The sequence below is a fragment of the Microtus pennsylvanicus genome, chromosome 12 (genome assembly GCF_037038515.1).
Source record: "Microtus pennsylvanicus isolate mMicPen1 chromosome 12, mMicPen1.hap1, whole genome shotgun sequence".
Classification (NCBI taxonomy): domain Eukaryota; kingdom Metazoa; phylum Chordata; class Mammalia; order Rodentia; family Cricetidae; genus Microtus; species Microtus pennsylvanicus.
The window spans coordinates 5,657,993-5,671,634 of record NC_134590.1 but is presented as its reverse complement, the minus strand read 5'-3'; the positions used below and the strand labels follow the sequence as shown (position 1 = coordinate 5,671,634).

The 13,642-nt window shown below is 41.5% G+C and overlaps 1 protein-coding gene across 12 annotated transcripts in view; it reads right to left on the bottom strand.

Moving 5' to 3' along the window:
• The window catches only part of Mapk10 (mitogen-activated protein kinase 10), a 274,012-nt gene that overhangs the window by 104,470 nt on the left and 155,900 nt on the right, over positions 1-13,642 (bottom strand). For all 12 annotated transcript variants that reach the window (XM_075943979.1, XM_075943981.1, XM_075943972.1 and 9 more), the window contains one exon: positions 8,931-9,100. In XM_075943979.1, coding sequence (XP_075800094.1) covers positions 8,931-9,100 — 170 coding nt within the window. The remainder of the gene's footprint in view (positions 1-8,930; positions 9,101-13,642) is intronic.

Genomic DNA, 13,642 nt, shown 5'->3' with positions numbered 1-13,642 from the left:
TTCCTCTCCTCCTCAGTTCTTTCCACATCAGGACTCTCAAGCCACTACGCCAGCAAGCCTATTATCTCTTATCTGTTCTCTATCGAATCTCTGCTACACTGCTGGTGTTTCCAGTTCATGGTTTACTATGTAAATTTTCCTTCACTTGAACTCTGAAGCCGATTCCTTTTCAGCCAGTTTTCCGCCTCATAGTTTGCGGCTCTGGGTGAACCCGAACACTGGGTTTCTAAAATATACTGAGGGTTTGAGCCACCTTGATCGAAAATAAAATGATTGATTTTTACAAGTGGGTGTGATTAAATCTTTTGTGTAAAACATTTAATGACAAAAATAAAAATATAAATAAGCGAGAGCACAGTTTGACAAAGCAGGGAGTAAATATGTCGGGAACTAAAAGAAACCCATGTCCAGTGGAGTGGACAAGAGCCTCTCCTGATGCTGACAGACCATCCCATGGTGGACGGGAGCTTAGCATGCGATGATTCAAGGCTGAATTCGTAACTTGTGACAGGTGAAGTGAAAAGCGCTTGACGGGGTCAATCCCATTGCAGGGTAGGGTGTGACTCTGCAGCTGAGAGCAGAGAGCAGACAGAGACAATGCCGGGCCTGTCACTCTGCCTTCCAAACTGATGAAGATGCTGCTCCTTTGTCCTCAGCTCCTGCAGTCAAATCCTAGATGAGCAAGACAGCCCAGTGCTGTAAACAGAATGTCATGCCTCTGCAGGGAGAGGGGGCGAGGGCCTCCCTCTGAGCTTTATTAAAAGACCCTTTCAGCACTGGCATCTTTAGTTGCAATGTTTATAATTCCACATCTCCTCTTCTTTAAAACAAGCATGGCTTGTCTGCAGGTGGAAGGGACTGGGCTCCTGCTGCAGTAGCTAAGACTCCCACAATCTGAAAAGGGGCTGTTGCCATTTGTTATTTAGCGTAATTCAATCGCAGTCTTCCCGTGAGAGACTTGGTCTTTTCTAGGATAAACTGGATAGTGCGGAGGTTAGCATTTACAGAGCCTATGTATAGACAGGTTAAATATTATACAGAATGGATACACATTAATCCTAAGAATTACTCAGGATTTATGCATCAGATGAAGGAACACAGTGACCATACAGTGAGTTGTTTGTGGATGGTCTCAAAGATAGGGAGGGCCTCATGAAGCAAGAATCAGTGTCCCTTAACCACCCCTTCTCAGGGACTGAAACCGACATTATAAATAAATACAGGAAGAACGAACTAATTATCTCCTCTGACAGAGGCATTGGTATTTACCCCAATAAATGATTTTTAAGAAAGTCAAATATCTGTGAGTGATTATTTATGGAAATGCAAATGAATACTTTTCACTTCTGCCAAAAAAAGTGTTTAAACTATAAATTCTTGTTAATTTTTAAACCCAGGATTGAAAATTAATTAAAAATTAACTGAAAAATAATGAAATTTGGAATAAATTGTCTATTATACACCTAAACCCAAATATAAATTTTTAGATAATATACTACCAACCTCATAAATTTCACCTATAATTTGGCATATATTTATACATATCAACTCATATTCTTTATACTCAGCACAAAATTATGGATGTTAGATATAATATTTTATAAACATGTGCATTTGCTTTTAAGCATTCTGACACCAAACTTCTGCCTATTACTTCCTAAAGTACTTCCATTTTCTCTGGAAAGTATGGAACGATATTTACAAGGCTTATGCATTAACCGAGAAAACTGTAAGCAGCTATTTAAAGTCAAACCCATGCAAAGAGGCCAAGAAGAGCAGCAGAGGCGGAGGGAGAATAAAACATCCCACCCTGCTCTATTACACTTGGGTACGACTGCTACAACCCTCTCGCGGGGACGGAGACAATGTCTGAAGCTCAACACTGTTTCAGGAAGGTTGCAGCGGAGGACAGCGAAATGAGCAGAAAAGAGTGGATACAGGGTGTATTGGTATTCCACACACAGAGAATGAGTGCTTCCCTGGTCAGGGCTAAGTATCAACGTGCGATTAAAGCTGAGTCACTTAGGGTAATGGCTCATTAAAAGCTGGAAGAAACCCACCATGGAAGCGTGAGCAATGCTTCCCAAGACAAAATACAATCACCTGGGAACCATTGAACAAGTCCCTGTTCTGTTATTCAGGAAGTCTAGGGCTTGGGAAAACACCCTGCATGGTTTGACCCATCTCTGCTCTTGCCCATAAACCCCATCGCCATAAAATGTCCCCACTCAAGTTCTGGCCTGAAAGATCTGGCTCTATGTGAATTTGTAAATTGTGCTGTAGTTTAATTTGTTATTTATTTTGTGAGACGGGGTCTCACAATGTAGCTCTGGTTGTCCTGGAAATCGCTCTGTAGACCAGGCTGACCTGGAACTCACAGAGGTCTACCTCCTCTGCCTCCCAGTGCCAGGATTAGGGGCATGTGTCACCACCTCACAGCTGTGCCAATGTTTGCAACCTACACGTTGTAAATACCTGTAAGCAGAAGTTCAAGTTCAAAGACAGGGAAAGAGAAGCTCAGAGGGCTCCTTACCAGACCAACACATGGAGTATTAGCAAAGCCATTTTGTCAGCACATATATCCTAGCTCTGAGACGTAAGCAGAAATTAGAGATAAACACAGTCCTTCACTTCATGTGCTTACTGTGTTTCAGTTTCCTACTGTTAAAAAAGGATGATCAATCATGCCACAAGGACATGTGCTCAACTATGTTCATAGCAGCTTTGTTTGTCATAGCCAGAACCTGGAAACAACCTAATGCCCCTTGACAGAAGAATGGAGAAAGAAAATGTGGTACATTTACACAATGGAGTACTACACATCAGAAAAAAAATGACATCCTGAAATTTGCAGGCAAATGGATGGAGCTAGAAAACATTATTTTGAGTGAGGTAACCCAGACCCAGAAAGACAATTATCACATGTACTCACTCATAGGTGGTTTTTAAACATAAAGCAAAGAAAACCAGCTTACAAATCACAATCACAGAGAAATTAGACAACAATGAGGACACTAAGAGAGACATACATAGATCTAATCTACATGGGAAGTAGAAAAAGACAAGATCTCCTGAGTAAATTGGGAGCATGGGGACCTTGGGAGAGGGTTGAAGGGGAGGGGAAAGGTGGAGGGGAACAGAGAAAATGTAGAGCTCAATAGAAATCAATAAATTAAAAAAAAGAGAAGCCTGCCTTCCTAAAACCTACATAAAGTCACGACAATTTTATGTGTGTTGTGTGACTAGCTCGAAACACTAAGGCGACCCTCTCCTGAAGACTGGGAAAATCCTGAGAGAGTTTGTTCACTGATCCTGAACACTGATTCTCATAGCTCACTCACAGATTGCTCTACAATTTCCCACTATGAAGGGACAAGTGTCCCCAGCTCAAACAGGGAAGCATAATAATCTTCACTGTGTCTGCTTTGATGGGTAATCATTTTTATCCCTCAGAAGGAAAAAGTTCTGATTTATTCTAAAAGATTTCATCTTAGCTTCATGTAATAGCTCTCAATAGTAATATTTTTGTTCTACAGTCTATAGTAATGTTTTAAAGCCACAGTGGTCGTTAATTCTTTTGAAAATATTTTAGCATTGCTTTTGGCCCATGGTGTTAAATAAGTAATAAGCCAAAGGCGGAGACATCGTAAAAATAAGTAGCAAGTGTCAGACAATTGGAAGAGTAGAAATGAGATTTCATTTCAAGCAAATAATGGGTCTGGGACTTGGTGGCAGAAGTTTCTGTACACCTACATCTACAATAAAAAAGCAGAGTTCCTCTTGGATACACACACAGCTTTATGGTGGCACATTAAAAAAATGGTGATATCCTTTTTCAAATGGTTTCCTCCGGTGTTGTATTCCCACTCCAAAGTAGAGTTAGCACAAATAAATGAACAGTCTTTTTAAATTTACTCTCCCCAGAGACCATAGTCATATCCAGCCCCCACTTTTAACTAGTCTCTATATATTCAGAATTATATGGAATAAATAGTTAAACAATATATACATGTGGAATCAATGTCATGAAGACAGGGAGAGTTTGTGGACTCCAGGGACAAGTCTGACTACAGATGTGTGCTTGGTATAAAGGGGAAATAGAAGAGAAATTAGATGGAGGAATTGGTAGGGAAGGCAAACCGACTGAGGACTGCGGCAGTGCATTGGATGCCCACGTTAAAACAAAGGTGTCTTAAATCTCAGGTTGAGAAGGCAGAAGGAAGAGACTCCCATATCTGTGCACAAGGGATGTGTTCTGACTGCAGTGTTTGCACACATCACAGAGCAAGGCCTAAAATTTCCCTTTCTGTCCTGCCTTTTGCTTTTTGCTGAAATGAGTATGCCCTTATTGCCTTTGGCCAGAGGCAAAAGAGCCAAGGACACCAAGGCTACCATTTTGAAATGCAAGTGGGATTTTTGTTTGCTTGATTTTGATTTATTTGCTGACAAAATTGTTCTAAAAATGGCTTTAAAATTTTACTCATGGGCAATTCTGAGGCAGAAGAGTATGGCGGTGAGTGAAAGTCCAGGGGAGCCAGGAGTGAAGGCTGGGAGAAGCTAGCCATCCAAGACAGACCAGGAAATCCTGGAGGAGGTCCCTGACACTCGCGAAGGCCCACTCCAGAGTTCATGATGAGGATGTGTGGTTCATTATATACTACAACACACATCCCTGGGTGGATCTTTAGGATGCTGCTGAGTGTGCAGTGCACCGAGTTATGTGCAGAGCTCCCTGTACTGAACAGAGCATGTGGGGGGACCTGAGCCCCAAAGCCACACAAGACACGGATTACTCAAAAAGCATACACTTTATGATACAGCACGTTTTGCACTGAAGATATTCAGGAAACTTTGTCTTGGCCGGAGCCTTCTCTCTCTATTGGAAGAGAATCTTTCTCTAACAAGTTGTTAGAATTTCTGCTACACGATGGACATGTTTCTGTCCAATACCTTGTTATAGGATACACGTAACCAGAACCCCTTTGAGGGTACCCAAAAACTTAATGTCCCCAGTATCAGTTCCGCTATTGACTTCTATTATCGGCCACTCTATGTAAGCCCAAGGATTATTTACGTCACATAGAAAGGAGAAACAGAACACCCTATGAAAGACACTGCAAAAGGCTTAGGAGTTTTAAGCCTTCCACGATCTTGGTATTTTGCTGAGCCACACGCTACTCGATCTGTCATGGCGTCCTCAAAGGTCTACCCATTGCCTGTTACTGGAATAGTTCCAGTAACAGCTCATGTTTCATGACAGCTTTATTAGAGAGAAAAATAGGAAATTGTCCAAAATGTGTCTGAGCTATGAATCAAAAAGGAGGAAAACTTTTTCGTGAATATTCTTTAGTTCTCCATCCAAAAAAAAAAAAAGAAGCTAAGAAGTGCTGTTCTCACCCCACACCTCAATAAGTTTGGGGTATTTGAAGAAATTATCTTCTTTTTGTTTTGCTATTCTATGTGGATGGATGTTTTGCTGTGTACATTATGTCTGTGCGCCACATGAGTGCCTAGTGCTCACAACGGCTGGAAGAGGGCATTGGATTCCTTGGAATTGGAGCTATAGATAATTGTGACGCACCATGGGACTGCTGGGAATTGAACCCAGATCCTTTGAAAGAGCAGCCACTGCTCTCAACTACTGAGCCATCTCCAAGCCAGGCAGCAGTTATCTTTGTACAACAATCTTCACTGTCCTGTGTACATCAGTGACATTAGCACAATTTCCACAAAACAACTGCCTAAGTGACAGACTTATTTATAATCTCACAACTCTTCAGATAGGGAGCCCTGGGGGAGCTTCACAGGGCTAAAACCGGGATCTAGCAAAGCTGAGGTCCTCCCTGGGGTCCTAGAGAAGAAACTGATTCTTTCTGCTCAGGGCAGCTCCAGTTCCTTAAGGCTGAGACTAATGCCTCAGTCCACACTGGGCCATTTCCAGCTCCGCAAAGTTAGTCTCCTTCCTGACTCCGACACCTCGTCCTCCATTGTTAAAGCCTGCCATATGGCCAGTTTCCAGTATTTCAAAGGTTGTCTTCACCCTCTCTGATGCTATGCCTCTGACACGCTCCTCTGTAATCCTTTTTTAAGAACTGGTGTGATTATACCGGCCCCACCTGGATAAGTCAGGATAGCCTCTGCCCGTTAGGATTCTCGGGCACACTATGAGATTCCGTTTGTCCTTTTGGGCACCATATCCTCGGATTCTGGGCATCATCGGAAGGTAGCTTCGAAAGGTAATAATGCTGCTGCCAACACCATGAAAATATTTTGTATCGCCAAGAGGTTACCTTATACATGAGCAATAAAAGTAGGTGAATAAAAAAAAAGCTATAAATACACATTTCTTTTTTAACCTATTTCAATGTTTTTGAAAGGAAAATTTTAACCCATTGTTTGAAAATACAAAGATGTTCCACTTTTCAAATCGTGATGTGATAGAAGAGTGGCAGCTTACAGGTGACATTTCTACAACAGCCTCCATGCGTTTGGTAGATGTGATCTAAATCCTAGTGCCCTGACCTGGGAAGGTTGCCCACAGTGCCCTATCGTCACACCAGTCAGCTGGGAAGCGTGCCCACAGTGCCTTGTAGTCACACCTGCCGACTGGGAAGTGTGCCCACAGTGCCCTGTAGTCACACCTGCCGACTGGGAAGCGTGCCCACAGTGCCCTGTAGTCACACCTGCCGACTGGGAAGTGTGCCCACAGTGCCCCGCACTCACACCAGCCGACTGGGAAACGTGCCCACAGTGCCCTGTAGTCACACCAGCCGACTGGGAAGCGTACCCACAGTGCCCTGTAGTCACACCTGCCGACTAGGAAGCATGCCCACAGTGCCCCACACTCACACCAGCTGACCGGGAAGGTTGCCCACAGTGCCCTGTAGTCACACCTGCCGACTGGGAAGTGTGCCCACAGTGCCTCACACTCACACCAGCTGACCGGGAAGGTTGCCCACAGTGCTGTGTAGTCACACCTGCTGACTGGGAAGCGTGCCCACAGTGCCCCACACTCACACCAGCCGACTGGGAAGCGTGCCCACAGTGCCCCACACTCACACCAGCCGACTGGGAAGTGTGCCCACAGTGCAGACTCTGAACTAAAAGCAGCTGGTATAATGAAGTGACCAAATTTCAAGTTACCAAGAAATATACATTGAGTACAGGGGAAAGAATAGAAACTGCCCATTGCTGCCATTAAAATAGCATTTCCGATTTTTTCTTATTTAGATAGTCGAGTTTTTATTATTGTATTTTTATTTTTTAAACCAATTTTTAAATTTACATATATTTTTATCATATTCTTCTCCTCCCCCAAGTTTCTCCCCTGTCTCCTTTTCTACCCATCCAACATTAAGTTCTTTCTCAAAAAACAAACAAAACCCCATGCAGCAACAAAATCAAAGAAACAAAATAAAACCACACCAAAAAAGGGTATAATGCAGACAGCACACCATGGTTGATAGAAGAGCATTTCAAGAATTATAAATGGATTAAATATTTAAGTTTTTAAAAATAAATATAACTTTGTCTTCATCCATCCTATACTGTATACATTTTCCCCCCACAGGCATAAAATTAATATATCAGTAATTTAGACAGTAAGACACATTGTATTAATAAATATCCTTTATAAATACATATGTCTAAATATATTTAGAGTAAATATACTAAATTTTACTGACTAGTATAAATAATCAAAAATTGAAAATTACTATGCTAATAAATATACTACATATATTTAGTTAATATATTTAACTTATTGCTTATTAAAACTATTTTTTAAAGTGTCAATTAACTGCACATTAGTTTTTTATGAGCATCACAATGGTTAATTCAGATATAGGTGATTTCATTTAATCACTCAAACATAACATGAAAGAATGGTTACTAAGGAGCCAAGGAAAGATTAAGCAATTGTTTCATAAAAAATTGTGTGTGGGGGGGGGAAGGAGGGAAGTGGTGGGACGGAGAGAGAGTGTTTGTGTGTATGCATTTATGTGTTCCATGTGTATGCCAGAAACCATGGAGGTCAGAAGAGAGCATTGGATCTACTGGAACTGGAATTATATGCAGTTGTCTAAGTAAACATACATTATGCTGCTTCTATGAAGTTAATTTTGAACATTAAGCTTTGTCTTAGTTAGGATTTCGATTGCTATGATAAAACACCATGACCAAAGCAACTTGATGAGGAAAGTTTTATTTCATCTTACATTTCCAAGTCATACTTCCATCACTGAGTGAGATCAAGGCAAGAACTCACCCAGGGCAGGAACCTGGAGGCAGGAGCTAATGCAGGGGTCATGGAGGGGTGTTGCTTACTGACTTACCCCCCATGGCTTGTACAACCTGCTTCCTTATAGCACCCAGGACCACCAGCCTAGGGGTGGCACCGTCCACAGTGGGCTGAGACCTCGCAATCAATTGTCCATTAAGATAATGCCTCACAGGACCGCCTACCAGGCCATCTGGTGGACATTTCCTCAGCTGAGACCACCTCTTCCTTAATGAGTCTAGCCTGTGATTGGGTGATACAAAACTCGCCAGTACAAACTTTAACAGACACAGACAAAACTCACTCATCCCTCTTAAGTGTGCAGGGGATCTAACTGACCCTGTCTCAGATACAATTCTTCTTGCTCTGAAATATACAAATTAACTTTGCTAAATACAGTAGCAACGGCTGAAGCACTCCTATCCTATGTCTATGTCTTTGTGTTATAATTTTTGTTTTCTGGTGACTGGAAGAACATTGTAAGCTATGTTGCATATTGTTAACAAGTAGAAAATAAATAAAAAATGATGCCAATCAATTTTATATTTTCCGAATGTGTATTTCACCTGATATCTGTGTGCTTATCTGTCTGTATCTTGTCAACAAATCCAGCATTACTCCCTTGAAAGAATAACAAACCCGTTCTACTTACCAAACTATTCCCTGAGCCCCAGAGCCAATTGGCTTCAGGTTCTGGTAGCGCTTGAGAACGGTGAAGGTCGAGTCTCCTACTTCCACACTGTAGAACTGGTTGTCTACTTTGCTTTTGCTCATGTTGTAATGTTTGGCAACGTATGACACATCCACGTGTTTGTCGAATCCCTGTCAAGAAGAAGGAGGAGATGTGAGCCAAGAGCTCCCGTAGGACAATGGCAATGGATACAGAGCAGTCTTTTCTTTCAAGGACTACAAGTACCTATCCATCTACCATCTGGTGGGGATAACTCACACAGGAGAAACAGTCCTTAGTAGGCCCTGTCCATTTACTTGAAGTAAATGAGGCTTAAAATGCAAGAGCAGTTTTTCAATGTTAAAATGTTTAAGGCTTGGGAAAATAGATCAATGGTTCAACCCCTAGTAACTCAACAAAAGCAGCAACCAACGCCTGCTTAAAATAGAGAAAGAGGATATTTTGTCACAGGATAATTTCATCCCTTTTAGATGAAAAATCCTGAAGATATTCTGGCTTCGGCGTAGCTTAGACGCTTAAGGGCTGAAGGAAATTAGACCAGTGCTGACTGCTCACAAGAGGGCGCTAATGATGCTGAGTGCAACCCTTTCCTCTAATAGAGCCCAGGCACAAACTAGCGTGCAGGTTCAACTTTTATTAATTGGGCAAATTTAAATTAAATACAGTTGACTTCATTTTTTTCACTAATACCCAAAGTGCTACTATCCTTATTAAGTGCTAAAAATACTAAATTAAATAAACATTGCACACTCTGTTTTGAGCGTGCTTAGATTTTACCTATCTTGGTCATTGCATTTCCTAGTTATCTATGCATCTCAACAGCTGCAGCATCCCCATGTTGGGGGCATTCAGTTAGGAGAATCCTGACATATTGTGTAAAGCCACAGTGATGAGATATAACTCATGGGTTCCCTTTGAAAGTTTGTTTGGTGGCCCTGCAGGAACTGGATATCCCCCACCCAACGGATCATTTTCCACATACATCACGAGGTTTCAATGTCCTGAGGAAGCTTTAGTCAGTGAAAACTCCACCTACCCTGCTTTGAGCTTAGAATTTAAACCAAAGAAGTTTTGTATAATTTAACACACTAACTCTCTGTATATCAGTTTTCATACAATATGAAAGATTTAAACTGTTTTAGGCTCTGAACCTGTGAATTGACCACAGAACCATTTTCTTTGGAAATTTTTGTCATCTCATGTCTAAATAAAAAGGTGAAATGGAAGTATCTCTTAGTCTCCACCTGAGCGGAAATATGATCCAGACAGGACGGTGATGTCATAGAACACGATCCATGCAGCATGGTGACATCATGGAATATGATCCAGACAGGACAGTGATGTCATAGAACACGATCCATGCAGCATGGTGACATCATGGAATATGATCCAGACAGGACGGTGATGTCATAGAACACGATCCATGCAGCATGGTGACATCATGGAATATGATCCAGACAGGACGGTGATGTCATAGAACACGATCCATGCAGCATGGTGACATCATGGAATATGATCCAGACAGGACGGTGATGTCATAGAACACGATCCATGCAGCATGGTGACATCATGGAATATGATCCAGACAGGACGGTGATGTCATAGAACACGATCCATGCAGCATGGTGACATCATGGAATATGATCCAGACAGGACGGTGATGTCATAGAACACGATCCATGCAGCATGGTGACATCATGGAATATGATCCAGACAGGACGGTGATGTCATAGAACACGATCCATGCAGCATGGTGACATCATGGAATATGATCCAGACAGGACGGTGATGTCATAGAACACGATCCATGCAGCATGGTGACATCATGGAATATGATCCAGACAGGACGGTGATGTAAGGAAAACTGAGTGGGGATTATATGAGTTTAGCTAGAAGAATGTGCAAATCTACTGGAAGATTCTGGATGCCCCAGAATGGTAAGAAAGCTCTAGAACTAGATAGATATCATAAGCTATCAGATATCACCAGGCATAGCAGCAACATTTGGTACAACTGTGGGAACCACAAATACTGGTGTAAACTATGGATTGCTATCTGCATTGTCTAGAGAAGAAGCAGGAAACCTAGGTAATTTCTCAATGTAACCGCAGTCCTGAAATCTGGAAGGTAGTCCATACAGCGTAGCATAGAAAATGAAACAAGACCTTCAAAAGCAGGGTGTTGTGAGCCTATTCCAGGGTACAACCATGAGGTCTAGAGTCTGGGCAGAGGCTAGGGACAACTGCAAGCACAAGAACATTGATGTGCAAACTATCAAGGCTTTTAACCCCGTGCCACGCACAGCTCTCCAAACCGCTGTCACTTCTACTACAGACTCATGGTAGGAGTGCTGCCGAAAGCCCTGCTTCTTGCTAAGGAAGGTTAGAAACAATGCTGAACATAGCAGACAATGAGGGCTGCTGAGAAGTCAAGAACAATGGCACTGGATTTTGATCCTACTGCATGTACTGGCTTTGTAGGAGCCTAGGCTGTTCGGATGCTCACCTAACTACACCTGGAAGGAGGTGGGAGATCCTTTGACTTCCCACAAAACAGGGAACCCTGACTGCTCTTCGGGCTGCTGAGGGAGGGGGAGGGAAATGGGAGGCGGTGGCGGGGAGGAGGCAGAAATCTATAATAAATAAATTTAAAAAAAACCAACCCCAAATGGAATTACAATATTGAATACTTCTCATTTTCAGGATTACTGTGGGATGACTGACACCTGCCCAACATGGCATATGTTATGTTCTGACCCTTTTTTTGCACCCCCTAGTATTTGGAATATTGCAAAAATACTCAGCACAAGTTGGCTTTACCAACTCTAAATGCTCCTTTTTTCTTCCCTGTCTTATTCTTCTGTTGATGAGCAGTGTTCCTAAAGTATTGCATGTGTGTTCAATCACACGTTTACTAATTACGTATGTACTAATCATGTGGATATAATAATCGTGTGTGCCAATCACACATGTGTAATAATCACATACATATAAAGATAACATGTGTGAAATAAACGCATATGTACAAAAGACATGCATACTGGTCATACATGTGTACTAATCACACATGTCTAACTATCACATAATAACAATCACACATGTGCAATAATATTGTGTATATAATTATCACATGTGAGTAATAATGACACACAGCCTGCTTCTGTGTCCAAACTAATATCCTATAGCTAATAGATAAAAACATTTTGAATCTATTAAACTTAGCAATTTCCACCAACCAAAAACCAGGAAGGTCACCAGAGATACTCTTAAGCCTGTAGAAAAGCATCTTGCTCTAACCACCTCTCCGATGTACCCATCAATGTATTTTAAACTTGTCTTGATTTATGACTTCCTTTGTTCGGTAAAACTATATAGCTTCATGCAAATGCTTCCATGTTGGGACATGGAATTTGGGATACCCTAAATCTTTGTTTCTGGACCCTGTTCACTCAAAATGGCTCTGAAATAAAGTATCTCTTATTCCCTTTAAAATGAGAGCTGTGGTTTTGTGTAGACAATTATGGTGCCCAATGTGGGGCTTCACCCTCGAGTTTGCATAAATGAGCGGGAGAGCTAGAGACCCTGAGAGAGATCATGGTCTCAGGGAAGAAACTGAGAAAGTCGTTTCCCAAAGTAGTACATAAAACGGACCCAAAACACATCTTCACTAGCCAACACTGACAGTAATTCTTCAAAAACAAAGAAAGAAAAAGTGTGTGTGTGTGTGTGTGTGTGTGTGTGTGTGTGTGAGAGAGAGAGAGAGAGAGAGAGAGAGAGAGAGAGAGAGAGAGTGGCAAGACTGACAAGGAGCTTATGAAAGAGGAGAAAAGATATTAAAAACAGAGATAAACACATGTATAATGGAATATACTGATGTGTGTGGAACAAGGTTTCCAAAACTGAGGAAATATTTAGAGATAAACGACCGTCTGTGCTCTCGCCAGCTTTATAGTTGATAATTACTGACTAACTTGCAAGTATTTGGAAAACAGAGAGATCTAAAGATAACCTAAACATTTACTAACTCTAAACTGGTTTTTCTTGGCCACTTTATAATATGTTCCTGGACCAGAAACATATTAACTAAACTCATAAGTGGACAGCCTATTTTCATTAAAATGTAAAAGGAGCTATACTAATAAAATTGGTAATTCATAATAACAAAAAGTTAAATTGGATGACAAAACAACAAATAATTTAAAATTTTTGGAGTTTATATAAACTAAAGAAAAATTTTACAGTAACTCCTTTCTTGGACCTTACTTCTTATCTCTGCCCACCTTACAGACTCACTTGGGCATCTTTTTTCCTTTAAACTCTCAGGAGTGTAGAAAAATGTCTTTTTATACAAACTAGTCCTAAAATTCCTTTCAGGCTTATAGACAGACATTTCAGATTGGCCTGAAAGAGGACCTTACAGTTTAGGTGAAATCCTCAGGCTAAAGATACCGAGTGAAGCTTAGTCTACGTATCCTCTGCCGCCAACTCCTGGGGATTGATGACGGTCATCTTCGAGAACTGTCAGTGCCTTCCCTGTCTGCAATTTTGACAGATCAGTTCTTTTCAACATGGATTCTATGTTTCCTTACTCTTGTTCTTCCAAGCAGAAACACGCTACACCTGTGAGTGCCACCGACACCACGCTACTGACCATAAGCTGCAGACACGCAAAGC